The sequence below is a fragment of the Mucor velutinosus genome (genome assembly GCF_035048745.1).
Source record: "Mucor velutinosus strain NIH1002 chromosome Unknown tig00001571, whole genome shotgun sequence".
Lineage (NCBI taxonomy): Eukaryota > Fungi > Mucoromycota > Mucoromycetes > Mucorales > Mucoraceae > Mucor > Mucor velutinosus.
The window spans coordinates 157,986-184,581 of record NW_027041911.1 but is presented as its reverse complement, the minus strand read 5'-3'; the positions used below and the strand labels follow the sequence as shown (position 1 = coordinate 184,581).

General features: G+C 41.5%; 9 protein-coding genes across 9 annotated transcripts; 3 read left to right on the top strand and 6 right to left on the bottom strand.

Moving 5' to 3' along the window:
- Window positions 1-407: 407 nt before the first annotated feature.
- On the bottom strand, window positions 408-1,886 carry mcl1 (DNA polymerase alpha accessory factor Mcl1; the record flags this gene model as incomplete). The annotated part of the gene is made up of 1 exon (XM_064832138.1): window positions 408-1,886. The coding sequence occupies one exon, from the start codon at window positions 1,884-1,886 to the stop codon at window positions 408-410; it is 1,479 nt and encodes a 492-aa protein (XP_064679841.1).
- Window positions 1,887-3,429: 1,543 nt separating this feature from the next.
- ATC70_012969 (uncharacterized protein) lies at window positions 3,430-4,046 on the bottom strand (the record flags this gene model as incomplete). The annotated part of the gene is made up of 4 exons (XM_064832137.1): window positions 3,430-3,467; window positions 3,525-3,626; window positions 3,682-3,817; window positions 4,044-4,046. The coding sequence occupies 4 exons, from the start codon at window positions 4,044-4,046 to the stop codon at window positions 3,430-3,432; spliced, it is 279 nt and encodes a 92-aa protein (XP_064679840.1).
- Window positions 4,047-4,517: 471 nt separating this feature from the next.
- Window positions 4,518-8,093, top strand: ATC70_012968 (uncharacterized protein; the record flags this gene model as incomplete). Its single annotated transcript, XM_064832136.1, has 9 exons — window positions 4,518-4,620; window positions 4,687-4,743; window positions 4,839-4,918; window positions 4,974-6,701; window positions 6,757-7,325; window positions 7,384-7,505; window positions 7,564-7,688; window positions 7,744-7,810; window positions 7,873-8,093. The coding sequence occupies 9 exons, from the start codon at window positions 4,518-4,520 to the stop codon at window positions 8,091-8,093; spliced, it is 3,072 nt and encodes a 1,023-aa protein (XP_064679839.1).
- A 1,715-nt stretch (window positions 8,094-9,808) lies between these two features.
- On the top strand, window positions 9,809-13,912 carry ALT1_2 (alanine transaminase; the record flags this gene model as incomplete). Its single annotated transcript, XM_064832135.1, has 5 exons — window positions 9,809-9,813; window positions 9,871-10,436; window positions 10,502-13,166; window positions 13,230-13,461; window positions 13,517-13,912. 5 exons carry the CDS (start codon window positions 9,809-9,811, stop codon window positions 13,910-13,912), a joined length of 3,864 nt encoding a protein of 1,287 aa, XP_064679838.1.
- Window positions 13,913-14,272: 360 nt separating this feature from the next.
- ATC70_012966 (uncharacterized protein) lies at window positions 14,273-14,533 on the bottom strand (the record flags this gene model as incomplete). The annotated part of the gene is made up of 1 exon (XM_064832134.1): window positions 14,273-14,533. One exon carries the CDS (start codon window positions 14,531-14,533, stop codon window positions 14,273-14,275), a length of 261 nt encoding a protein of 86 aa, XP_064679837.1.
- A 1,259-nt stretch (window positions 14,534-15,792) lies between these two features.
- On the bottom strand, window positions 15,793-16,378 carry ATC70_012965 (uncharacterized protein; the record flags this gene model as incomplete). The annotated part of the gene is made up of 4 exons (XM_064832133.1): window positions 15,793-15,795; window positions 15,853-15,984; window positions 16,072-16,206; window positions 16,268-16,378. 4 exons carry the CDS (start codon window positions 16,376-16,378, stop codon window positions 15,793-15,795), a joined length of 381 nt encoding a protein of 126 aa, XP_064679836.1.
- A 296-nt stretch (window positions 16,379-16,674) lies between these two features.
- ATC70_012964 (uncharacterized protein) lies at window positions 16,675-19,736 on the bottom strand (the record flags this gene model as incomplete). The annotated part of the gene is made up of 2 exons (XM_064832132.1): window positions 16,675-17,399; window positions 17,459-19,736. The coding sequence occupies 2 exons, from the start codon at window positions 19,734-19,736 to the stop codon at window positions 16,675-16,677; spliced, it is 3,003 nt and encodes a 1,000-aa protein (XP_064679835.1).
- A 2,297-nt stretch (window positions 19,737-22,033) lies between these two features.
- Window positions 22,034-24,130, top strand: ATC70_012963 (uncharacterized protein; the record flags this gene model as incomplete). Its single annotated transcript, XM_064832131.1, has 3 exons — window positions 22,034-22,576; window positions 22,632-23,408; window positions 23,462-24,130. The coding sequence occupies 3 exons, from the start codon at window positions 22,034-22,036 to the stop codon at window positions 24,128-24,130; spliced, it is 1,989 nt and encodes a 662-aa protein (XP_064679834.1).
- A 1,345-nt stretch (window positions 24,131-25,475) lies between these two features.
- On the bottom strand, window positions 25,476-26,549 carry SCP2 (sterol carrier protein 2; the record flags this gene model as incomplete). Its single annotated transcript, XM_064832130.1, has 1 exon — window positions 25,476-26,549. The coding sequence occupies one exon, from the start codon at window positions 26,547-26,549 to the stop codon at window positions 25,476-25,478; it is 1,074 nt and encodes a 357-aa protein (XP_064679833.1).
- Window positions 26,550-26,596: the final 47 nt, after the last annotated feature.

Genomic DNA, 26,596 nt, shown 5'->3' with positions numbered 1-26,596 from the left:
GACATGCGGCAAGTCTTACAAGCTAATCGAACACGCTTGCTTCCATTATTTCGACTCATTGACACAAGCGTATGAGTCATGCATCTTCTGAGTGGTCTTCGACTTTCTTCTGCTTCTTCGGCGTCGCTATTAGCCAGCTTTTGGCAGTGCTTCAGCATATTCCATGCCAATATATCCTTGAAAGAAGCATGTGATATGCCCTTTTTTCCATCATTGGCAAAGACCCGAAATGAACTAAAGGCACTTGCTTCGCATATTCCCAAGAAAAAGCCAAAAAAGCGCATTTCCCACCTCTCAGTTGCGATGATATCGTGATACGAGGCCATTTTATCTCTCAAATTATTTGCAGCATCGACAGAGCCTAAAATTAAAATGTAAATTTGCATGCCTCTATATACTGCTACTATCTACTTACTTTTGTGTGTCTCGTATTCCTCTGCAACCTCGGGCCTTTGAATAGTAATTCTTCTACCGCGAGGTCCTTCGAACACCTTCTCACCTGTAGGGATTGTCGTGCTACATGATGAAATAAACGCTTTGATTTTTTGATCGCGATAGGCACAAGTAAATAGACTACCGCCATTAACCAGACATTTGTTCATGGTATAGCAGCTACCATAAGCTTCTTCCACCTTTTCCACAATATCAGTCTGAGGCATTCCACGAGGCCAGTAATGGCGCTTACACACTTGCATGATGGAGAATAAGCCAAGGTTGAAAAGCATTATGACCATATCGGGAGATCCAAACCAAGAGTCAGCAATTACTGTTCTTCTACTACCAAACCAGGGCTGTACCAAACGCTTAACGGTCGCAGTCAATTTCTTCATGCCAGGCTCGTCGCCAAACTCCTTGGACACTGGGTCGCTGACTGTGTCCATTCTGAGGATGCAACTCGTATGGCAATCAGCTAGTGTTTTAAACTCTTGGCAGATAGGATGAGGCTTACGAGGGGCCTTCTTTAAATTTGGCATCCCTATACCAAGCCATTGATTCATTGATTCATCTATCACCAAATATTTCCCTGGTGAGATGCACATGGGCATATGGCAGTTAAAAGCGCTAATCGTAGATCGGATTTGATAAAGTGGGTCGATTAGCTGGTTTTCTTTGCTGGGAACTTCAAAAACATGCATTCTCATGATATCGTTGAATCTTTTGAATGGCATATATTTGCTGAAATCTATTGTCATCGTAAAGCGGCTAGATCCTTGCTTCCAGTAAGCTTTGCGGTCATCATGCTTGACCACTGTCATAACGGTCAACAGAGCAATCCACATCAAGTACTCGGCAAAAGTGATATTGGTCCAAGAATCAAGCGTATTTCTTGCATGAACATTAGTGTTTCCTATGATCAAATGAAGGTGATCTAAAGGCAAGAAAAACAAGAAATAGTCCAAAGGGGAAGAAACTGATGCATTGTTTATGCTTAATGTGGACTTGGAGCAAAGGTCTGAGCCAGATTGTCGTAAACAACTGTGGACAAATACTTGACCTTCGGTCCACCCGCCAGAAGTCAAATCAATTTCTTCTTCCTCTTCGTTGTCCCCTTCGATAGCATCTTCTAGCATATTTTCGGTTGTTGCCATATCAGGGATGCTTTGAGTGCTGGCGCTGCTGGAAGTGCTAGACTCAAGTCGTCGAATGTATTTGAGGCAACCGCAGGAAAGGGACAATGTGATACCAGGTGCTTCATCCAAAATAACATGGTACTTGACCTTTTCATTGACTGTTGGACGGCCAACGGTTTTCTCTTTAAAGCACAATCCAGGTGAGTTCCAGTCACGCTTTGCTTGCAAAATAGTTTTTACGTCTGCCCTGTTGATAAAACGTTTGTTGACAGAAACAAGTACGTTAACATCGAGATTGGTGTTGGCTGGAGGCATAATATATAATTTGAAATTTAAAATTTTGTTAATATTGAATTGAACGTAAACAATGGTATTGCTTAAAAAAATAATCTCAAAAAAGGTATAAAATAACTGCTTGGCTCTTATAGTTTATGAATATCATATAGAAGCATGGAAAATATACATGAACAAGCATAAAAATATTTATTACTCCTCGGCCCATTTGGGCTGACCTAATCTCTACCTGTTAATTAATGATACCAATCTTTCTATTGTTCCTGCAACTCGCAGCGTATTTTCTCACTTATGAAAAAATAAAAAAGAAATCCGTAAATCGTTCTGCTCTTATTCACCAACACTATATTTGCCTTCATTCTTATGTTATGCACCACATTTCATCTATTTACAGAAAATTCAAAGAGAAAAAATTACCAAAGGCAGACTTAAAACTTGGCATAAGTAATTTCCTTTTTTACATGCAATTGTGCCCAATCGTTGCCGCACTTTGCCTTCACATCACCACCTTTCGCCTTCACATCACCACCTTTTGCCTTCATGGAGTCTTCTTGAAGCTCACTGGGGTGCTCGAGGCTTCTTTTTTTTTTGATTCTGCGTGAGAGATGTTTGCGGCCAGTGGCCATTACATTGCTTCCCTGTTTCAACATTTATCCCAACACTTGTAAGAATGCGAAACGAAACCTTTGAAGTGACCTTTTTCTACATTATTGCACGCTTCTGTAATTCTCTTTGATAAAGTGTCTTCCCTGTGTTGGAAGCACTGTATATCAAATCAAAATAAGCAAGAGTTGATCATCACAGTTTGCTAGTCGAATTTTGCAAAATAGTTCAACCAAGTCGAAATTAACCGAAATATGGCCAATCTTGGGCCGAAAATGTTTAGCGGAGATTTAACTATTTTGGCTGCTGGCGAACTCAATGCTCTTTTTCTAAATCATGAAGGCAGTAATAAAAACCTTTAAAAATAAATCATGAAGGCAATCGATGTTCAAGAAGCTGATGAAGAGGATTGTGAATTGACACTCTGCCATAGTTCAGCCTCATCGAATTTCTTCTATTTTTGTTGTGCATTTTCGTATCTGATACATGCGTTTAATTGTTGCAGATGACTCGTCCAAATGCGAAATGTCAAGCTGCATGTTACTTGGACAAGCATGCTGTATTCAAATGCCATGATCTCCCATCAAAATAAGCACTTGCAATACCGTCATCAGCCTCGTAGATTTCTATAAGACGTATCTCTTATCCTGTCAGATCGAATGCATGCCATCTGAAGGCTGTCATCAACAGTTGGGTAATCAACATGAAACAAACTTTTCCAGCATAGTACTTCCACGCTTCTTCTTCATCAGCTGTTCCCATCTCCGTGCATTGTGCGCATTTCAATAACCCATCCGCATTTTGCCTACCATCAAACAACAACAACATACAGCCTCACAGCCAATTTGATGTGTGAAAAAGGTCCAATAAGCTTTTTTTTAATTTTCAAATGAGAGAAAAAGAAAATAATCGATGATAGGACTAAAACATCTTTTGTGATTTACTGAAAGTAGGAGTAGATTTAAGCAGAGGCAGCAACTTGCTTCTTGGCTTGAGTACCTAAACAACATGATATCAACACAATGCTATCCACTGTTTAAAAACAACTACACTTACCCTCACGGAAACCATTCTTGAAACGACGTTGAACATCCTTCAAGTGAGCCATACGGCCAGTACCGGTGGTCTTTCTGCGTTGACCCTTTTCGGACCAGTTGACTGTTGGTAATAGTTAGTAACGTGTATTCTCTACGAAAATCTACACATCACTTACAAGATCTGATCTTAGCGGCAGGGTAGCCACATTGAGCACAGGTGCTCTTTTGCTTGTGGAAAGAACGGTTACCGCAACGTCTGCAGAGAGTGTGGGTCTTGGTATGACGCTTACCGAAGGAACTGGTACCCTTGGACTAGTAAGTGTTAAATAGCGTTAATATACATTTAGAGGTGTTGGGTCCAATTCCATCCAGATCAAATCCAAGCACTCTCAAGACATCCTACAATCGTCCAATGTTATGGTCGTCCTATCCACCAAGTTGTATAAAATCGATGCATCCATCGAATTCGAGCTGATGTGTGTGTCATGTAGGATGGATGGATTTGATGGTTGAATGGATTGATGATTTTCTACGTTACCATAGTGATTAATTAGACCGCGTTTAGAAGGAAGGTTTGATGTTAGGATGGCCTACAGACTCCAAGTTGACCCCCCTCTCCTCGGTCTCTTCCCCTCGAAATCCCGATTTGCCTCGAACAAGCCACTGTTTTTCATTTCAAAATGTTGTGATATACATACACCGCTTTCAGCCAAGGAAGCATGGAAAGTGATAGTCGTATGCGATATGTCGAGATTCAGATAGATCAGAGCATTAAACACCTATTGCTTTTATGCATCTCGGGAATCAAAGAGCTTGGCCATGTGCAAGTTTGTCATGCCAAAGAACCACCCCATCTGTAGACCACACCTCCTTCTGTTCGTGTCGCAATGCCTACTGCTACACATCCCATTTTCGGTTTTCGTGTTATTATAATACGCGAAGTTTGAATTTTTGATTTTTCGACTTCTTTTTTCTCCCATTCTCCTTCGTCCTTAATCAATAACCAAGAAAGATGGATAACGCAGTGTTTGAAACTCTTTTGGGTGTCGCAAATAGCGATGGCTCTATTCGTACTGCTGCCGAGAACAGACTCAAGGAGCTAGCTGTTCAACCTGGTAAGCGTCAAGTTAATGCAACGCTGCTTATACGGCTCACCCCTTAGAAAATCGAAACATGATTAGAATTTCCCATCAGTCTCGCAAAGCTCACTGTTTCGCAGCAACATGAAATCCCTCATCGTCAAATATCCTTTTACATATATACTAACACATAAACTAACCCAAGACATTGTGACATCTATACACCCTTAACCTTTGTTGATACTTGGCTGCAGTTACTCTCAAATCATTTGTTACTACTCACTGGTCTCCCAAGAATGACGACAAGTTTGTTGGTCCTGAAGCATCTCCCGAGGCAAGTACCTGAAAGAGCCCTTCTAGAAAGCCCATTGACTGACGCTATTCAGCAGAGCAAAGCTGCTGTTCGTGAAATCATTGTAACAGGTCTCGCAGATCCCGAATCCAAGATCAGAGTAGTCAGTGCCTACGTCGTCTCCAAGATTGCCCATGACGATTTCCCTGAAGACTGGCCCAACTTGTTTGACATCTTGTTGAGCTACTTGAAAGCCAACAACAGCGACAGTGTGCACGGTGCGATGCATGTGTTATTGGAGATGGTCAAGAAGGACATCAGTATCCAACAACTTCCTCAAGTCGGCCCTGTACTGATCCCAGAAATGTACCGTATCTTGACCTCAGACAACGTTTATTCCTTCAGCACCCGTGGCAGAGCTGTCAATATTTTGACCAGTTGCATTGAAATGATCTCTACGTTGCGTGAAGAGAACCCTGGTTTGGCAGATCAGTTTATCGCTCCCATTATTCCTCAGTGGATGGATGCTTTCATTGTGATCCTCAACCACCATGTGCAAGGCGACGCTGAAAAGGCAACGGAAGAGTACGGTCTTAAGATGAAGGTTGTCAAGTGTATTTGCACCATCAGCGTCGAGTTTCCCAAATACATTGCAACCAACTTACCTCAGATTTTCGAGCCTATTTGGATGGATCTTTACAACTTGCGTGAACGCTACGTCCAGGAATTTGTCAGCGAGGATGGCGGCGATATTGGAGAGACATATCAGGATTCTGAAGGAAACGAAATTGGTTTCCAAAACTTGTTGTATGTCTTGTTTGACTTTGTAGGCACTGCTTGTACCAAGAAGACTGTCAAGCACTTGTTTGTCAATGAGAACCGTGCTGCTACTGGCTTCTTTGAGCAATTGCTGTATGTCTACATCATCTACATGCAAATCACACACGAACAAATTGAATCCTGGTCCAGCGATGCTAATCAGTTTGTTGCTGACGAAGAAGACGGAACCTTCACCTTCAATGCCCGCGTTGCTTCTATTGATGTCCTCATGAACTTGCAAGATGCTTTCCCTGCGCCCTTCTTTAACGCCCTGTCTGCTGCCATCCAACGCCATATCACTGAATCCAACGAAGCACGTCAAGCCGGCAACTCGGATTGGTGGAAGATCCAAGAAGCTTGTTTGCTGTCTGTAGGTCGTCTCTCTGAAGAATTGATGGAGGCCCTGAACGATGATTCCAAGAGCGTTCAATTCGATCTCAAGAGCTTGTTTGACCATGTTGTCTTGGAGGACATGAAGGCTACTGACCTGCCCTTTTTGCAAGGCCGTGCTTTTGTCTTTGCTTCTGAATTTGCAAAGATCTTGCCTAGCGACATGTCCAGTCAGTACGTCGCTGTTGCTGTTCAAGCACTCCAAGCACCTACCAGCGGCATTCCTGTCAAAATTTCTGCTTTAAGAGCTTTAGACAACTACTGCAAATACTTGGCCCCAGAATTCGTCACTCCTTACCAGGTCAACATCATGGAAGGTACCTGCCAACTCTTGCCCTCTGCCACAGAAGAGTCCCTGATGCTTCTGCTGGATACCTTGGCCTCTGCCATCAAGATCAACCAAGAAGTTACCGCCAAATACGAGCAAATCTTGACACCTGCCATTTTGCAAATCTGGCAAAAGTATGCCAACGATTCCATCATCACCAGCTATATCCTTGATTTGTTTGACGAGTTTGCCAAGAACAAATTTTATTATCCTAGCCTTTGTAGCAAGGCACTCCCCTTCATCAGTCAAGTCTTCTCTACCCCTGGCACTGATCCCATTGTCTATGCTGTAAGTTGTATGTGTATTGTGCTAGCGTCATATTCTAACATCTATACTATGATAGTCTGCCGTTGATTTGTTGACTGCCATGATCTCCTACGGTCCTTCTCCTTTACCCGATGAATTCACTGAGCAAATGTTCCCCAGCTTGATGCAATTAGCATGGAGTGTACCTGACATTGATTTGCTTCAAAGTGCTCAAGAATGTCTCAAGACCTTTATCAATAAGGATGTGGATCATATCATGAGATGGCGCGATCAAAGTGGCAAGTCTGGCTTAGATTATGCTATCCACTTTATTGCCAAGCTGCTTGAACCCACTGGTACTGATTCTGATGCTCTGTTTGTGGGTGATTTGATTGTTACTCTGATCCAAAAAGTCGGTAGTGGCATTGCCCCTGTCTTGCCTGATCTACTTACTGCTGTGCTTGCTCGTTTGATGAATACCGATTACCAACCTTTCATCCAATCTCTTGTCATGGTGTTTGCTCATTTGGTGATCTCTCAACAAGATACTGTATTCCAGTTTTTGAGTGAGACGAATATCAGCGGTAAGAGTGGTTTGGAGATCTTGATGACTACATGGTGTGAGAATTATGACAGTTTCTCGGGTTATTATACAATGAAAGCTAGGTAAGTTGAAAGAGGCATTACTATGGCTTGTCATCCAACTCATTCTATATCTATACAGCGCTATCGCCTTGTCAAAGGTCTTTCTCTCTAGCGATCCTCGACTTCAAGGTATTACAGTCAAGGGCGAGATTGTTGTTAATCCTAATGCTGGCATTGTCACTCGTTCCAGAGCAAAGAGAAGTAGGTTATTTTATGTATATTGTATAGCCATTTACTCATATGATGTAATCATGTGTAGATCCTGACCAGTACACAGCCATTCCTTTGCCCGCTAAAATCATCAAGCTCTTGGTATCTGATGCTACCAATGCCTACATGAGTGAGCAAGTGCCTGCTGAAGATGCTGAATCCGTTGAAGATGATGTAAGTATGAATGGATGCACACAATAGAAATGGCGGCTAATACAAATTTCCATAGGGTGGTGATTGGGAAGATGTGGATGACGAGCCATTTGCTTCTCGCAACGATATCAACCTTTTGTCTGGTAATGCAACACACTCTCTTGAGACAGACACACACTTACTAACTACTACTATCACCGTGTAGAAATGTTGGGCAACATTGAAGACAATGACGACGAAGAAGATAATCCAGATTTGAAGAATGACCCTATTTATCAAACCGATATGAAGGCCTATTTAGCAGATTTCTTCCGCAACTGTCATACACACAATGTCAACAACTTTAACGAGATTTGTCAGACGCAATTGAGCCATGAAGAGAACTTGACATTAGACTATGTGCTTCGTCAACAACCACAACAATAAGATGCTTAATAAATTTGAAATTACGCATGGCATTCCTTTGTGAGTATGCTTGCATTTAAACTCTCTTTATATGTTTAGCAACCCCTCAAAATGGGCATAAAATCTTCCGGATAAAAAGTCTTCTTTAACATCAACATAGAACGTGAAAACCGCTGCTCTTCGTTCTTGGTAAAATCAGCGACATAGCTCAAAAATTTTGCCAAACCACAATAAATTGAACAAGTTATCAATAGATACTTGACATATTGGAGAATCTTGCTTTTAAGATTAGGCAGTTGTAGCTTGTTTTGTTCAAGAATAATAGCTCTTCCAAGTTAGAGCTAGCATATTCCTCTGCTTAGAAATAGCATCTCCAATGTCGACTAACTCACCAAATAAGCATGCTCTTATACCGGTTTTTTGCCCTGATAACGATGGTGGAATTGAAATGTGCGTAGGTAGTTTGGTTGTTGAAAAATGGAAGGGTTTAGAAAATGGTAGATGCTATTAGTAACACGTTTTAGATTACTACAGTGAGCTGTCGATATGATATCGCAAAACGTGAGCTTACATCACCAATATACACTTTCTTTTGAGAAGAGCTTAGAGCAAAATTTAATGCAATATATATGTAAACAAAATGAGTCTAACAGGACATATATTGTAGTGGGTCGTAGGAGATGTGGACCCTTACTAATGTATGCAGGTTAAAATTTCTAGTCAAAAAACAACAAGACTCAGGAGACCATGCTTGATACCCGTTTGCTATAAGTATCATCGTGTAAGCAACCATTGATCAAAGAGAGAGATGCTCATGTCATTTCAATTGCTCTAGCTTCTTGAACTCCTTAATGTATTTTTTTTTCGAAACTGAGAGCGCATCTTGTTGTAGTTCGCTCAATGATATCGTACACACAGAGGTGTACTTATCATTACGCCATGAATATGATGCTTTTGAGGCTAATTGGCCGACGAGTGTGCCTCTTGGGGCTCTGGAATCAATAAGATAAGCACTCAATCATCATATTTGAAAAAATTCACATATTTTGATCAGCAAATTCAAAATTCGAAGATTGAAGAATTTGATCAAGACGATCAAGACGATAAAGATGATCAAGATGATAATGATAACGAAAAGAACAAACAAGATAACAAGAAGGCGTTTCTTCGCCTTTCTTTCTCCACATCCACCTCTATCCCCTTCTCCATCATCATTTTTGCTTTATTTAAACCTCTGGAATATCCTGCCCTCCTTGTACATACAATAACTTTATGGATATTCAGTTTATCTTTGGCAATTCGCTTTCATTTTGGGTAGACACTGTTGGCAAATGTTTGCCACCACTTAGTAAAGTGATCTATCTATCGACCTCATGTTCATTAGCCGCATTATTGTTAGTTTCAATGGATCTGTATTTCGTTTTTAGAAAAAATAGCTACTGTTGATTGAGCAAACCTCTGGCTCTTTCAGATGTCTAGTACCCTATAATTAACCTTTGCTTTTATCTAACACCAAACATATATCACTCTTCACAGTGTTATGCAACAACCCGTATATTCAGGGTTCAAGTGATGGGAAGCGCGTTTGTATAGAAAAAGTCACTGTTTCGTGCGCAATTTTTTTTTTTTTTTTTTTTTTTCAGTTTATAGACGGATGTGCTAGTTCAACATGATACTCCCCTCCTTTTCTTTCTTATTCATCTCACTATCACAAAAAGAAACGGATCGATTTATAAATGAGGTATTTGGGCAGCAAAGCATTGGATTGGAAAACGCGTTTAATATAACACATTAGCAGCAACCCAGACCGTCCTATTGCTCAACCTAGACGTCGCTTGAATAGAACAACTTCTACTAATTCAGTTGGAAGCGTTGGTAGTGCTCCTGGAAGTACTAGTCCCATGGGTCCATTTGGATTCAATAGCCCTTCTTCGGCTGCTTCATTAACAGGTGCTAAACCTCCAGTGCAACCTTCCTTTGGTAGTCCATTCGGTGCGCCTGCAGCTGCTTCTACGACTCCAACTTTAGGATTTAACAGTGGATTTCCACAACAACAACAACAACAACAACAACAACCCTCAACAACATTGGGCTTTGGTGGCAGCACAAACCTTTCTTCTGCTACGAACGCACCTACTTCTTCCATGGGATTCGGTGGATTTGGAAGCCCTGTAGTACCCTCTTCAACACCAGCATCTACATCGACTACAACGACTGCACCTACATTTGGTGGTGGATTTGGAATGAATACCAACAGTAGCCCCTTTGGAGGTGCATCTAATATACCTACTTCAGCTAGTGGAGGCACAGGAGGTTTTCAATCAGGATTTGGCAGCTCCTCTGGAGGTATGTTTGGTGGATTTGGTAAGCAACAGAGAGAATGTGTGTGTTGAATTGAAATGTTTGCTCATATGCCACAATTGGGACAGGCAAACCAGCTCAACTTCAAGAAACAGCAAAGACCATGGATGATAATGATGCCAGTATGGATTCTGATGAACAGCCACCCGCTACATCAGCAGCAGCGGCAGCATCTTCGTCTGGTGGTTTTGGATCTAGCAAACCTGCCACTTCAGTTCCTGCTCCAGCAACACCCTTTGCAGGATTCTCATTTGGTAAACCATCAACAACACCCAGTGCCGCAACTTCTAAGCCATTGGAAGCGCCTACCACAACAACATTGTCTTCGCCTTTCAGTTTTGCTGCACCTAAAGATACTGCTGACAAGAACAAACCTACCACTGCTGCTTTTAGTTTTGGCGCACCATCCAACACGGCACCTACCACATCCACCATGTCCTTCGGTACAATCAAGGCTACAACAGCAGCAGAGGAGGGAAAACCCGCTACTACATCTGCTCCCTCTCCCTTTGCTGGCTTAGGTATGCCCTCAAAAACCACGCCTTCACCCTTTGCTGGCTTTGGCAACCCTATTCCTTCAGCTAAAATTACAGAGATTCATTCTCCTGAAGGCAGTGACAATGAAAAAGATGACAGCAAGCCAACAGAGATTGTTCCCGCACCTAAATTCTCCTTCACCACACCTGCTAAAGAATCAACTGAGGGCAATAAATCAAGTACCACTGCTGCAGCAGAAAAACCACCCACCATGTCATTTGGATCTTTTACATCTACATCTACCGAGAAAAAGGGTGACGAATCCAGCACTTTCTCCACCCTCAAAAAGACTGACGTCCCACCTACATTTGCAGGCCTGAAATCAGCCTCTGAAGTCAGTAGTCCATCCTCTGTCATTGCAAATGCCGCTAGCCCTGCTCCCACCATCAGCACATTTGAGAGCGCTACCAACTCAATTTCTACTGAGAAGGAAACCACTTCTACCACCACACCAGCAGCTGAAGAAACGAAAAAGGAGGAGGATAGAAATGCCACTGAAAAGCAAGCTGCTCCTCGCACGAGCCTATTATTTGGTCAGCAACGTGAACTGAGTGCTACATCTACCGCCTCGGACACCAGTACTCAAGCAGTCGCTGCAGCATCCCCGTCACCTTTTGCTACAGTTACTACGACAACCAAGGAAGCAGACAAGTCTACAACGACAGGCAAGACGACCTCAGAGACCGGCAAGCCTACATTCGGCGGATTTAATAAGAGTGCAAGTACATCATCTGAAGGATTCTCGATTCCCCCTGGGCCTTCTTCTTTCTTTGGCAAGCCTGCTGGAGATAAGACATCGGATACTGTCGTGATAGAAGATAATGATGAAGATACCACTGAGAAGGAGGACAAGAAACCAGCCTTCTCATTTGGCGGTAAGCCATTCACAAAATCAACCACTGATAAGCCTGCCACCTCTGCTCCATCATTTTCATTCAATCAACCAGCAAAGACTACCGACAAGCCCTCGCCATTTGCTGGTTTCAATTTGCCTCCTGCTTCCACAACTTCTTCTGATAAGCCTGCACCTGCTAAACCATTCTCATTTGCCACGAGCACACCATCTGATAAACAAGCAACGCCCAAGCCATTCTCTTTCAATAGTCCTGCAACCACATCCACTGACAAGCCAGCAGCACCTGCACCCACATTCAGTTTCAATGTACCCTCTGCTGCTACTACTACTACTTCTTCATCTAGTGCTTCTCGCAAGAAGAGAGATAGAGATTCAGAAGATGAAAATGACCAAGATGAGCAACAATCACACAAAAAGAGCTTTTCAGTCAAATCTAAAGCTGATGCTGCAACGTCATCTCCATTTTCATTCAGTATGCCTGGAAGCAAGGATGCGTCGCCCTTTACGTTTGGTCCAACTCCTGTCAAGAAGTCTGATACCGAAGGTTCCAAAGAACCTACTGTTGTCCCTACCTTTAAATTTGGCGCTACACCCGCTGCAACTGAAAAGAAGGACAGTAGCGGCATCTTTACTTTTGGTGCTACACCAGCTGCTGCTGCTACTACTACTACGACTACTACCACTTCTACATCTGGCTCTGCTTCCAGTAGCAAAGAGAGTACCGAAAAGAAATCCTTCTCATTCGACTCCCCTACTTCTGCCTCTACTTTGAAGAAGACATTTAACTTTGGCGCACCACCTGAATCAGAAACAACCGCTGACAGTACATCAAAGGACAAATCTACTACAGACGCCAATAATAGCAGTAAGACACCACTCATTTCATTTGGAGCCACTCCTGCCGCTGGTACTGCTACACCCTCGCCATTTGGTAGTAGCAAATCTACTGCTGCCACCGCTGCTGACAAGACAAAAGATACCACAACCGCTACCTCAAAGACACCCGATACATCCAAAGGTATTGTAACAAAGGTTTATAGCAAATGTCCATTATTTAACCTTACATTTTTTATGACAAACGAAGCTGGCGGTAAAGAAGGTGAAGGTGAAAAGAGCGCTAGTGCATCTTCAGGACCAAGCACTACCAAGAAAGTCAGCTTCAATCTTTCAGATGCCTCCTTATCTTCAGCCTCTTCCTTTGGCTCATCCTTCCCCACAGCTACTAAACCATCTGAACCAGCATCCGCATCGCTTGCTTTTAGTAAGGTTAAGGGCACAGAGGATGTCACTGAACCTTCGACTCTCAATTTACTTTCAAGTGCTGAAAAGGATACCTCTAGGTAAGTTGCAAAGCTGAATGAGGATGGCGGAAAAAGAACCAAGCAACTCATCTTTTACCGTAGTTCTGGTGTTGCTTTACAAACCACACTGAAATCTAGCATCACTGAAGTCAATCAAATTACCTACAAGACTCGATTCTGGGAACTCCCTGATGAAGCTAGAAATGAGTTGGCTCAGCTTGCTCATTTCATCACTGAACAAACTGATAAAAAAGAAAAGATTGATCAAGAGCTTGGTTCTTACTTTGGATCAGCATTAAAGGAAGTGCACGCCAGTGCTATCACCGTGAACGAGGTACGTCTCCACACATATTTGATTCACATGACATCAATCTAATACACTGGAGCAGGATGCTCTCATTTTGGGCGAGAAATTAGAGGTTCAAAGCAAGGCTATCGATGATCTCATTCTTTTGAACAAGGAACAACGCCTGAATGCTGCTGCTGCAAGTAATGTTCTGCAACAAGACTCTAGAAACTGGCGTATGCGTGGTGCTAGTGAGAATTTGAATTTCTTCAAACATGCTATCATCAACATGGAAGAAAGAATGAACCAGTTGTCAGAAACCGTATCTACCGTTGAGCAAGCAGTCGATAGTTACCAACCAAATCTGCAATTCTCTCCTCAACACATTGGTGCCATATTGGGTCATCAAAGTAAAATGTACATGTCCTTGGCTGGTCGTGTAGCTGAAATTCATCAAGAGGCTGATCGCGTTGTCAAGAGACGTAAATTGACAAAATAATCATATAGCTTCACATACACATTTTAGTAACTTTTCTCCCTCTCCCTCTCCCTTGTTTTTTTTTTCCCCCTTCTCTTCTATCAAAAAGATTCAGATAATAAATGTAATATACTGCGATAATTCAATTCAATTCAATGATGATTGCATATTGAGTGTAGCGAGCGACCTATATCAATATGCCAACAACAACAACAACATTTTAGATATTCGATCTGGCTGAATTACATACTTCCTTCTAAAGAAACACCATTTATTCTTAAAATAAGGCATACACAAGACTAATCCAATACTTTGATTTTCACAAACAGCAAATAAAAGCTGCTTTCGCATCCATATGAATTTTGTTCAATAGTGTGTGATTTAACAATCATCAGCGCTTTCGGCAGGTCGAATAAAACTGCCAGACGTAGGATCATCGGCACAGAGACAAGCACCGGTAGACCTAACGCATTGCAATTTGGTGTAGCTGCCATTGGATTCACAGGTAGAAACATAAATGCCAACCATACCCGTGTCAAGAGCTTCCTTGTGCTTTTCTTCAGAGCCAGAGGTACTACCCTGAGCGTTCGCTTGGGTAAAGAAGATGGCAGAGACCAGGATTAGAACGGCAAAGTATTTCATGCTAATTACTAATGTATATGGAGAAACGAATCAACATGAAATCGAACCGCTTAAAGACTATATTCAAATATCAACTCCATGCATCGATGTATATATATATATATATATCTATATCATGGAAATACAAATTGTCTGAATGCCAGTTATCGACAAAAGAATGGACGATACATCTCAATACCAATCCTCTTAATGATGTGTGTTTGCATTCTCCACAATCTCCTCAGTATCAAATGTTTCCCATGCGTCTCCATAGAGTGAAACTTGTCTTATTTAGAAGCAATCTGCAGGTAAATTCTAATCCCACGTGCTTTTTTTTGTGTATATTCTATTATATCTATAGCGAAATTAGTGAATATAGAGTTTCCAGGGCAACATGAACGACAGGAACCAAAGAATTGCATACCGTATACCAATGCCGAAGTTTATCCAATCAGAAGACAATAAAATACGACCAATCAAAAGGTAATATATTCTGACCAATCAAACATTGAGTAATTTATCTACAGACACCCCGTTTGATTGTGCCTTTACAGCTTGTGCTATTTAAGCATCTTGAGATGTCAAGTAGATAGCGAAGAGATATTCACACTCTGTTTCTATTGTTAATAATTCTTCGCATCCTCAGTACAGAAACTTAAACACATTATGAAGTCAACATGCTGATATAGTTAATCAGCTTTACGAGTTTCTCAAACACGAAAATGAAGAGGGTTACTTTAAAGGTAACGTGATTTTATTCTTAATCAACATTCAACAAGCCGCATGTTGTATACCATGACAAGCCTTGCATGATCGGGTATCACAATTCTTACTTTCTGTTGCTATAAAACGCCCGTGGAAGCATTAGAGCAGTAGATATGCTTTGATATATTTCATCAGCCATCGTCGTCATTTCATTTCCATGTTATCGATTCATTTCTGATTTGCCACTATAAAATGAAATTCAGCAATTACATTTTAACGAGTTTCTTAGCCCATTGCAGCCTACTCACTCGAGAAGAAACGAAAAGAAGGCTTCGGAATGACCGAGAAATATAAAGTATATTTTTAGATGAGTGGGGTGGCTGTTTTGATGACAAGCAACGACGCGACACTATATAGAGTTCACTCAACCCACCCTTACAACATCTAACAGAGTTTAACGGGTGTATACATTTGTTTTATTTCATTAAAAAATGGTGTGTGAGATAAAAAGAGAGGGAGAGAGAGAGGGTAAATACATTTGATTATGTCGGCTTTGAAGTTCTCCTGGTCAATTTTTACTATCGAGAATAAACATGTCAGCCTACTTCTCTGGTAATGATGAAACAAACACTTACATAACTGACGGAAATCAAATAATCGGCCAAACCTTCGACAACCTTGGTGCAGTTACCAGGTTGAATACCCTCCTTATAGACACCAACCAAGAAAGCTTGGTTGGTCTTGACGATACAAACACCATCAGAGTTCTACAGCAATAACAAAAGATGAATACCTTTGTCTCAAACCTGGTATAGCGCTTTTCCTATAGATTTTTTTTTTTTTTTTTTTTTTACCTTCTTGCCGTAAAGAGAACGCTCATCAGCTCTCAAAAGAAGGTACTTGACGCCGTTGACGTGAATACCGTTAGCACGAACTTGATCAGCGTTAGAGAAAGCACCAATGATTTCTTGGACTTCGGAAGGTTGCAACTGAGCACAAGGGAACAGTATAAGTCTCGGGCGACCCTCTTTCAACACAGTAATACATTACCTGGAAACCAGCAGACTTGGCCCATTCACCACCGTTCAAACCATAGATAGCGGCTTGAGAAACATTGCCAGTACCGAGGAGGTTGGTATCTACATAAGCTTGCCAAGACATGTTGTGTATAAATTATTTAAAAATAAAGGAATAGAGGAAAAAGAAGAAGAAAAAAGAAAAGAAAAATCCTTTATCATGGCACGTAAATAGTTACGAAAACCCATTCTACTAGTAGCCCAACACACACACACACACACACACACACACACATCATTTCCCGGACTTGCAATGTATCACGTGTAAAGAGTCAGCTGTAATAAAATGAGTATGAGAGATATCCATTGCATGAGTGTATATGCTACAAAAAGGTTCATTGATTTTATTTATAAAAAATGCTATGAAATGTCTATAATTGTTTAGCGACCACGACCACGTCCACCTCGACTTCCTCCTCTACTTCCACCACGGCCGCCACCACGACCTCCACCACGGCCACCACGGCCACCAGACGATGAGGGTCTATTTGATTTCTCTCTTCTCTTTTCAAGAGCCACACGATCCTTACGAATCTGACTAGCGTTCTTCAATTCACTCTTGGTACTGCCGAATTCACCTACACGCTTCTTGCCCATACCGCCTTGCTCCACAATGCCTCCAGACTCGTTCAGCTTTCTCTTCTTCATCTTCTTTTCGTAATCAAAGGCAAGAGGATCAACACGTTTGGCTTCTTCGGATTTGTTGTGACGGAAACGCTTTTGACCCATGTTACCTGCACCGACCAACTCACGTTCACCAGCACGAGGCAATGTGATATGCTTCTTCTTGGCCCATTCATCAAATCGTCCACTCTTGTAGGAGGCAGAAATCAATGCACCACTTTCTGTACGAATCAGCTTTTTGTTGTCGGAACCAATACCCGTACCCTTGATGAACTTTCTCTTCTTGGAATCCCAACGAAGCATATTTTGACTCTTTTTGATAGCATCATTGTCATCACCTGTCAGATCGAGTTGTGCTTTACTGGCTTGTTCCATGAAACTGCCTTCATTGTTCATTGAGTAACCACGTTCTGTGTTGGCGTCCTTTTGAGTGTAAGAAATGTAGAACTCTTCATCACGGAAACTAGTCTTTTTCTTTTTATCTGTAGCATATTATGAATGAGTCTTCATCATCTACTCATTAAAGCCAAGTCGCTCTTACCTTCTTTAGATTCTGGTATATTAAATGCTTGTGCTAATTCCTCCTCTTCAACATCACCACCCAATTTTTCAACGACCTTCTTTTCGTCACGAATATCCAATGGTTTATCCAAAACAGCAGACTCGGCTTCCTTCTTGGCTTTGTGGTTTGTGATGATTTTATCAACCACTTGACGACGGCCACGCATCATCATAGTGGCAGGTGTCAATTTTCTAGTACCACGTACACCAAATTCAAAGATGGTCTCCGCAGGTCTGAATCCGCTAATAGCATTGATCATGTTGGCACGCTCAATCTCTGCAGCGCTTTGATTTTCTTCATTGAGTAGCAGAGGATGCAAGTTGATGAATGCTTTTTTCTTGATGACTTCCTTAGCACGACCATAACTCTCTGCAGCAGCACGAGGCTTTGTACGGTTGTATAGTTTGTAAGCATTCATGGCGGTTCTGTAGATACCTTCCAATGCAGCATCCTTTGAAATCTTGTCGTCGGCCCAAGCCTTATCATCAATCAGCGAGTCCTTTGGCATGGCACCCAATACCAACTCGGATGTGTAATCGTACTCTTCCTTTTCACCACCAAGCACAAGAGGACGAGTCAAAAAGAGTTGGAGATCAATCAAATAGGGGAGTTCGTCCGAAGACACAAGAGAGTATGCCCAACCACGACGACCAGCACGAGCAGCACGACCCACACGATGCACAAAGACCTTGGATGAGCCCGAGAAATCATAGTTGATGACGTTCTCCAAGATGGGAATATCAATACCACGAGCAGCCACATCAGTAACGACCATGATGTTGGTAACGCCGTTTCTGAATCGGTTGATTTGAATATTACGAGCTGTTTGATCGAGAGAACCATACACATATGACACTTGGTATCCAGCAGTTTCTAATAATGTTGCTAAATACTCGACATGGTGTTTGGTGGCTGCAAACAAGATAGTTTGGTGATCTGCCTCGGTACCAGATTTCTCCTTTTTGTCGGCCTTCTTCTTCTTGTACTTTTTGATATCTGTTTGATCCTCATTTTGTGTGTGTTTGGGTAATTTGATGACATTCTTGAGCAAATACAATAAGGCACCTTCCTTTTCGTTGTCCTTGACAGAAAAGAAGGCCATTTCGAGGTCCCGAGAAATCTTGGTGTCTACATCCAAACGGATCAAGGTAGGTTCTTGCAGACCAGCCTTTGCAAAATCAACAAGCATCTTGGGCAGAGTAGCAGAGAACAGCAAAGTTTGACGGCTGGGAGGTAAACGAGACAGGATTTCATGCAATTGGACAGCAAAACCCATTTCGAACAGACGATCGGCTTCATCAAAAACGACGTATTCAATAGTGCGCAGGTCCAGGTTCATTTCGACAGCTAAATGCAAAAGACGACCAGGTGTAGCGATCAAGATATCGGGATTCGAGGCGATCATTTCAAACTGTTCATCCAAACTGTCACCACCGACAATGCATCCACTACGAAGATCAGTGTACTTCATCAATTCCTTGCACACTTTTTGTGTTTGCAATGCCAATTCACGGGAAGGAGACAAAACCAAACCACGAGCACCCGTCTTGGCAGAGTGAGCCTTGAGTCTTTCCAACATGGGGATCAAGAAGGCAGCGGTTTTACCGGAACCAGTACGGGCCATACCAACTACATCGTCTCCTTGCAGAATAAGTGGGATACATTTACGTTGAACGGGTGTTGGTACCTTGAAGCCTTTGTGAATAATGGCCTTGAAAACGGGATTGCTCAAACCCATTGACTGGAAACCACCTGATTTCTTGTTTTTGCGGTTTGCTGCCAATGTCTCTGAAGCAATGAACTTTTCGTCTTGTCCCTCATCATCGCTGTCGTTCATGGTAATTGGCTTTTGCTTCTTGACGGAAGCAGCAGGTGCTGCAACGGCTACAGTAGCAGGCTTCTTGGCCTTGAACTTGCCAAACATGTCCAACTCGAGATCAGAATCGCCCTCATCGTCATCGTCGTCGTTCATGTTGTTGTCATCGCTATCGCTATCCATGATACTCTTGGTGCTGGTAGTAGGTACAATCTCGAAATCTGAATCATCGTCTTCTGCCTCGCTCTTCTTCTTCTTCTTGTCCTTGTTGTATTTCTTTCGCTGGAACTCTTGCTTCTTCAATTTAGACTTTGAAAGCTCTTTCTCGGGTGCATCTTCCTCTTTTGGTTGAGATTTCTTGGTGAATTTTCCAGCACTCTTCTTGTTGGCAATGGGCTTCTTGGCCACTGGCTTCTTGGATACTGGCTTCTTGGCAACCATCTTTAAAGATACAAGAATAAAAAGAAAGTTTGAAAAAGGAGGGTCCGTCAAAAATATTAAATCATGTAATTTTGTGGCTTGTCTTAGGAAAAGTTGTTTAATGCAAATCCTGAAGGCAAGACAGCCACGGATTGCACCACCTGTCAAAGTGACCCCACTGGCCAACGGGTGAGCATCATGAACGCAGCGTCAGTCTGCAAACCCTACAGGCGATGAAATGTGAATATTGAGATCTAGCATTGTTGATAAAATGCTCTGCTGTTGCATACAACATGTATTCAATCTTTAATATATCGTGTATTCGATGCAGACTATTTATTGTGTCTAAAATGACCAGCGTGCCTTACAGCCGTCATCGCCTCGCTAACAAGCTGTATCATTATGCTATGATAAAACAATACAGCAGTGCCACTGAGTCTAATATTTTATCTGAATACTTAATTGTAACAGCATGATCTGAATTTAATTTAATGCATACAATGTCTTACGCCTTTGTATCGTAACAAGGCCACGCCTATTGACAAGCAAATATATAAAACACAACCAGATTTGACAGCTTTCAAGTCTTCATAGCTTGGCATGTAGACCTTTCTGAGCCGCCGGAATGACACCAAAGAATTGTACTCGAGTAGCAGTAACTTCTTGACATGTTTGCTCATGGCTTTTGGTCGATTTCTGGCCATGATTTTTTAGTCCCTGAAAAGTTGAGCAAAGGTGTCAGAAATCAAGTACCCGATCAGAGCAACTGTTTGGTACTATGTTGGCTTCTTTAAGTGGCTTCCAACACGAGAAAACACAGTTCAAATGTACCCAAATTTCGCTGTAATTTGCATACTTTTGGGTGGTAAGAGTTAATGCTATTATGCTATCTACTCGCATATGGATTTTTTTTTTTTTTTTGATACAGACATGGTGGAGCATTGTAGATGAACCAGATCAACAGTTATGGAGATTCCTCACGTAATAGTGATAAGTCTAAAAGTGAAACGTTAGCATAAAATAAGAAGATAAATTGTAATGACTTGTCTAGCTTCTGACAAAATCGAATCTTTCAAGGGAAAAATGAGAGTTTTTGCTAGACCACTTTGATTCGAAAGGTTTCCAAAAATGACAATCCTGATCAAGTAGAGATTGCTGATCAGCTTAAGTATAACTCTTATGCCAACTTCAGGAAATTCCTACTTTTTTTACCATCATCCTTCTCGCCAACACCATCCAATCTACCCTGATCTCTCCGTCTACCAGGTTTTTGCTTGTATATTACAAACTGTCTGGTATTATCACTACCAATTCGTATTCCAAGCCAAACCTTTCCTACCTTCTCTTCTACTACCTTCGTTGCATAACTCTTCAGACACTTTACATTCCCAAGAAAACTTGGATCAACTCCCTTAATTCGCTTGCCTGTAAATATTTCTCAGTTTTTTTTTATCCTCTCTCTCTAGATAGGTGCACGTTAGAGGACTTTAAATAAAGCAAGTATATGCCCTATAATAAAAAAAATTGATCAGGTCAAGTATGGACATTGTCATATACTCTGTCTCTGTTTGCTACCAATTATTGCGATCTTCATATCAACAAGCATACATTAAAATTTGTATGTGCTATTTGGATGTAACTCAACGTCTTACAAACAAGTGTCTAAGCCTATAAATCATGCAGTTTCTATTCCGTTACTCTGCACACCATAGGGATGCTCCAAAAATGACACCATCCGATTTTGTTTACTTGATCCGCTCAGCCCAAATGTGCCGTTCCTGAGCCATATACTTTGTGTGAAATACAACTCGAGAGTTTCTTTTCTCTCATTCTGTTATAATGGACGACTTGCTTACCTACAGCAAGTACGAGCAAGTGGTTTGTATAGGTAAGCTAAGCAATAGATAGCATCACATACTCTTTCTCATCTGTTTGTTATATCGTAATCTTGATTACAAGCTTTTGACGAAAATGAACAGCTAGTCATTCAAAAAAGTTCCAACCGAGCAGTTGATATGGAACCACTGGCAGTTGTAAGGAATATATATTTAGGTGGCATTTCATCAAGTTTTGATTGTAGACTGTAGATATCGGGTGGAACTGTGCAAGGCAGATCCTTACAATCACTGTTAAAAGAGTACCTTGAAGCTTCAACAAAGGAGCAGTATCAACAGACTGACGAGGAAAAACATTCAATTTTGATAATACGGCGGTGTGCAGAACAGTTCAGACGGGATCTACTTCTCGACGAGATGACCATGTTTGATGGGTGCCAGTTTCTCTTTTGCTTACCGCTTGGATGGGCTTGCAGCAAATATATGGATGGACTACGTACCTTGTTTATAGAGGCAAAATGGATCACCCAAGATGATCCCAAAAATCGGTTGATCTTCTCTTCTTTTATAGAGAGCCTCTTTCAATATCTTGTTGCGCACAAGGATATGAATTTAGGAAGAGAAAAGAAGTACTTGCTTTTGAGCATAGACAAAGTTGCCATTCATTTATCAAGCGCCCAAATGCAAAGCGCAAAAGAACTGATTGCAGTCTCGAAAAAGCTAGCGGCAAGCGATTTCTTACTTGTCCCCACAGATTTAGGCGATGCTGTATCGATGGACCTCACGGCGTTGGATAAATCGGTATATAATAGCGTGAAGGAGATCATTATCAAGCACATTTTGAGTATTATACGAGGGAAACGCTATTACAAGAGGAGCATCTTCAGGTTCAAGAATGGCAACAAGAAAACAACGCAGAAAGAGCGACACAATATGAATGCAACAACTCAACCACTGTTTTCTGTAATCAGTTTGCGCCAAATCATTGAAGAAATTGTCAATAGACTTTACGAAATATTTAGTGCAGTAAGTATTTGATTGCTCTGAGTAGCTCCAATTATATATTACGTCGTGTGATTAGGACAGGAGCAAACCTTTACATACATCATTGTATGGCTTGGAAGGATCCAAAGAAATTCTCAGGGGATTAACTTGTGGGACCTTCATGAATGGTTTACTGACTGATGCGAGCGTCAAGGAGTTTATCGATCAACTGGTTTGTGAAGTAAAAGGCATACATAACAAATACAGCAATTTTCAAAGCTCTCCTGACGGAATCCAAGATGTCATTCTACATTGTCATCTTGAAACCAGTATCTTTTACAGGGAGATATTTCAAATTGCTCTGCTTGATGCAAACTTTGTGGATGCTCAAGCTGATTTCATCGGTGGCACTCAAGGGCAAGATACCTGCTTTAGTGCCATGCAAAAACCAATCAAAATGATCCAGATTGCCAATGCACTGTTGCCGCCCACTGTTTGGAACGGAGAAAGCTGCGAACAAGTCGAATTGGTGAGCTACAGCAGCGGCGAAGACGACTTGCTGCCACCAAACTCGTTTTATGCCCAAGCCTCTATCAATAACAATCATATTCGTTTCATTCTGAATAAGGTTATTGCCGTTTCTTCTGCCAATGACACTATACAAAAGTCGACCTTTACCGTAAAAGAGATGTCTGTGAAGCTAGAAGGCATCTTTGGCTCAGTCTGTGACAATATGTGGAACCATCTAATGATGCCTGAATGCCAGGGAGAGATTACTCGACATGATCGCTGCGACACACATTCGGCAGGGGAGTATTCTGCAGCAAACTATCGTTTCTTCAAGTGTTCGATACAGAAGATGACTGATGAGCTGGTATGTTTTTTCTATCAAACACCATTATCAAGCTAATATGGAAATCACTGCAGCTACAGAAAAGACAGGCTAAATATACTAGAGAATTCGACGTCTATCACGCCATCCCTACTAGCAAGGAATGTGCTTGTTCTTTCCAGATATCCTTCCGCGCTCTAATGAACATAGGGCTACAACCAGCCATTAGCCACATTGCCACCATCATTGCATCGTCGCTCGCATCAAACAGCTTTTTTGGCCTTTACACTCTGTCTGCGTTGATCATCATGGATGAATCTAGAGAAATGATTATCCAAGATCACAATGATACCTTTAAAAAGACAATGCAGAGCTGTTTGAAAGCACATAGCAGAAGAGCCGCTGTGTTCTATGGCAAAGAAGCAGTGTTGGCTTGTGGATCACTGGGGAACTGGTGTACTGGTTTGCAACAAATCTTTGGGAAGGGGTCTTATTCACAAGTATCGAGTTCAGGCTATCTACTAAGGTTTTCCAGCTTGCGGATGGGTGGCGTTGACGAAAGATTTGGTTTGTATAATTATCACTCCAATTCACTCAAGCAAGGCGACTTTGAGGGGAGACCAAACGAGTTTGTTATCCTGGAAAAGGGCCATACTTTAGATCCGAATGGTTCCGCTTACGCTTTCTATCAGAGAGACTTTAATGTGCAAACTTTGCGGTTGGGTAAGATCGCGGATCTAAACAAGCTATTGAATAGAAACTAATTGAACAATCAGAACTTTGTATTATAACTAGACATAAAGACCAAGCGTATCATCACCGCATTTGGACCTGTGGCTTTATGTTTGCCGAAATGCTTCACCCATTCACCATCAGAGTTACTCCTCAGCATCATTCATCGACAATAGAATTTGAAATATCGCATGTCAAAAGTTATGGAGTTATTTGCCCTGTTTATGATTCATTTAGTATCCAGGAAAAACTAGCTGTGAAGTAGCAATGTTGGTATTTCATTTACTTTTCAATGTGCTGCGATACTTGCTAAATCTCAATAGCAATAAACCTTACGGTATCAAGCATATTCATAACTAGTATCCTGCTTATCTTTGAACATTTAGACTCGACGGTGACTAGGACCATGTTCCTTTTGTCATTGCTCCTCAGAATCACTCATTCATTTTGAATCTGGAGATTTTCGCACCTTAGCAACTTCTTTGAAGATAGCCCCGAGCCACGAATCAAGTTACTTTCATGTTGATTAAAAATGACGTTTGCTAAATCATACTGGAGGTTATAATGATACTCCCAAAAGCTTCATCAAATGCTTCCTAGCGCATCTATAGCTCCGAAATAGACGTTGGCTCTACGTCGAGGATTGTCCTCATAAAGTATAGGCGAGATCCAACATGGGCCCAACCATCATACCAAGATGCTGAAGCAAAGAATAAATCAGCAATAATACAAACGTAATTACCTCCATAAGACAGACCAAGGGAAATCAAAGAGTACACCAAAGCAGCATATAGTCTCAATTATACAGCATTGGACGAATCTCAAGTGCTACGATCAATGCTATAAGCATAAGATGTGGCAGGTAGTCGAACCCAAATCATGCAATCATCACCCATTGGGCCGATAATGAAGAGGTACTGGGTTCAATGTTGAAAGGATCACCATCCTACACAAATTTATTAAATGATATGAAATTAATGTCTCACAAAGCCAAAATCGGGACCGTCTTGGAAGAGAACGGATATGTCAAAAAAAAAAAGATGTGTGTGTGTGTGTGTGCCTGCATGTACATGGCAACGAGCGTTTATTGGGGATTCATTATTTTTTTTTCTTGATATTCTTTTTGACATTTATTTATAAATCTCTCATGTTTTGTGGTTTGGCATTGCAATAGAAAGCAATCCCTCCAAGTCGACGCAGGCAAATGATGAGCATATTATAGAACGAAACAAGCCAAGAGAACCACACTTTTAAATAAAACGGAGCATGTATTGGCAATAAGAGTAAAAAAAAAAAAAAAAAAAAAAAAAAAAAAAAAAAAAAAAAAAAAAAGAGGTTCCAGAATCCCGGTTCATTGTCTCCATATTTACAGATGACTTAAAATCGCTTTATTTCCTTCTTTTTCCATTTTGGAGACATTAAAGCTAAAGAAATGGGGATATCATCATCGTCGTCTTCTTCTTCTTCTTGGCCACTTGAGTGGTCATCAAACTGCAATCTTTCTTTGACCTTTAACTTGTATTTGTCTGCTGCTGTTTGAAATTCTTCGGTTGGTTTTATATCCAATACGGCAATGGGAACCAGATCTTTATCATCGTCTTCTTCTTGATCGCTGAGCAAACTGGATGGTTTGCTTGTAGGTGATTGCAAATAGCCCAAGGGCACATTGTCGTCGTCATCATCACCTGAATCCAACGCAGCAGGTGGTTTGAATGATTTTTTATAGCTTCTTGTCCAAGTGGGTGTAGTAGGTGATTTGACCAAATTTTGATGCGATTTGCTCGTATGTAATTTACGTGGCGATGCAGAGAGAGATCTAGAACGAGAGAGTTGTTCATGCTTGATGGGTAATGGAACCTGTTGGTTCATTGATTCTTGTTGTAATTTAGCTGCTTTTCTCAAGTCATGGGCAGAGCTGAATTTACGCATACTATGGCTGCTGGGCTGATGTTTTAATGGGATAGGAGGTACGGGTGGTGCAGTTGTCTTGTAAGTGGGTGATAAAAGAGGAAGTGAATCGGCCAGCGATGATGATGGTTCCCTTTTACATAGTTTATTCAGTGCTAATTCTCTTCCTTCCAGCACCATGGTGGATGGATCTCTGCCCACAGATTTGGATCTTTGTCTTGTTCGTTGTCTTTGTTGCTGTGGTTGCTGTGGCTGCTGTTGAGGCGGCTGTGGTGGTTGCTGTCTAGTAGGTTTGCGAGAATCCGATACAGATGGCTTTGGTATTCTAGGTGGAGAGTAAGGATCTGCTTGCTGCTGATGGTAGTAGGTAGGCGATAGCATGGAATTAAAAGGCACAGATGAGATACCAGATCCCAAAGGAGATTGTTGCTGCTGCTGATGAGGAACAATTGGATCAGGTTTGTTTTTACGGAATAAACCAAATAGCGGCATTGGTTTCTTGGATCTCTTCATGTTGGATGGTGGTGTTGTGTTGTGATTCATTGGTGAAATGAGCAGTAGGCCGAATGAATAAAGAAGATAAAGAAGGG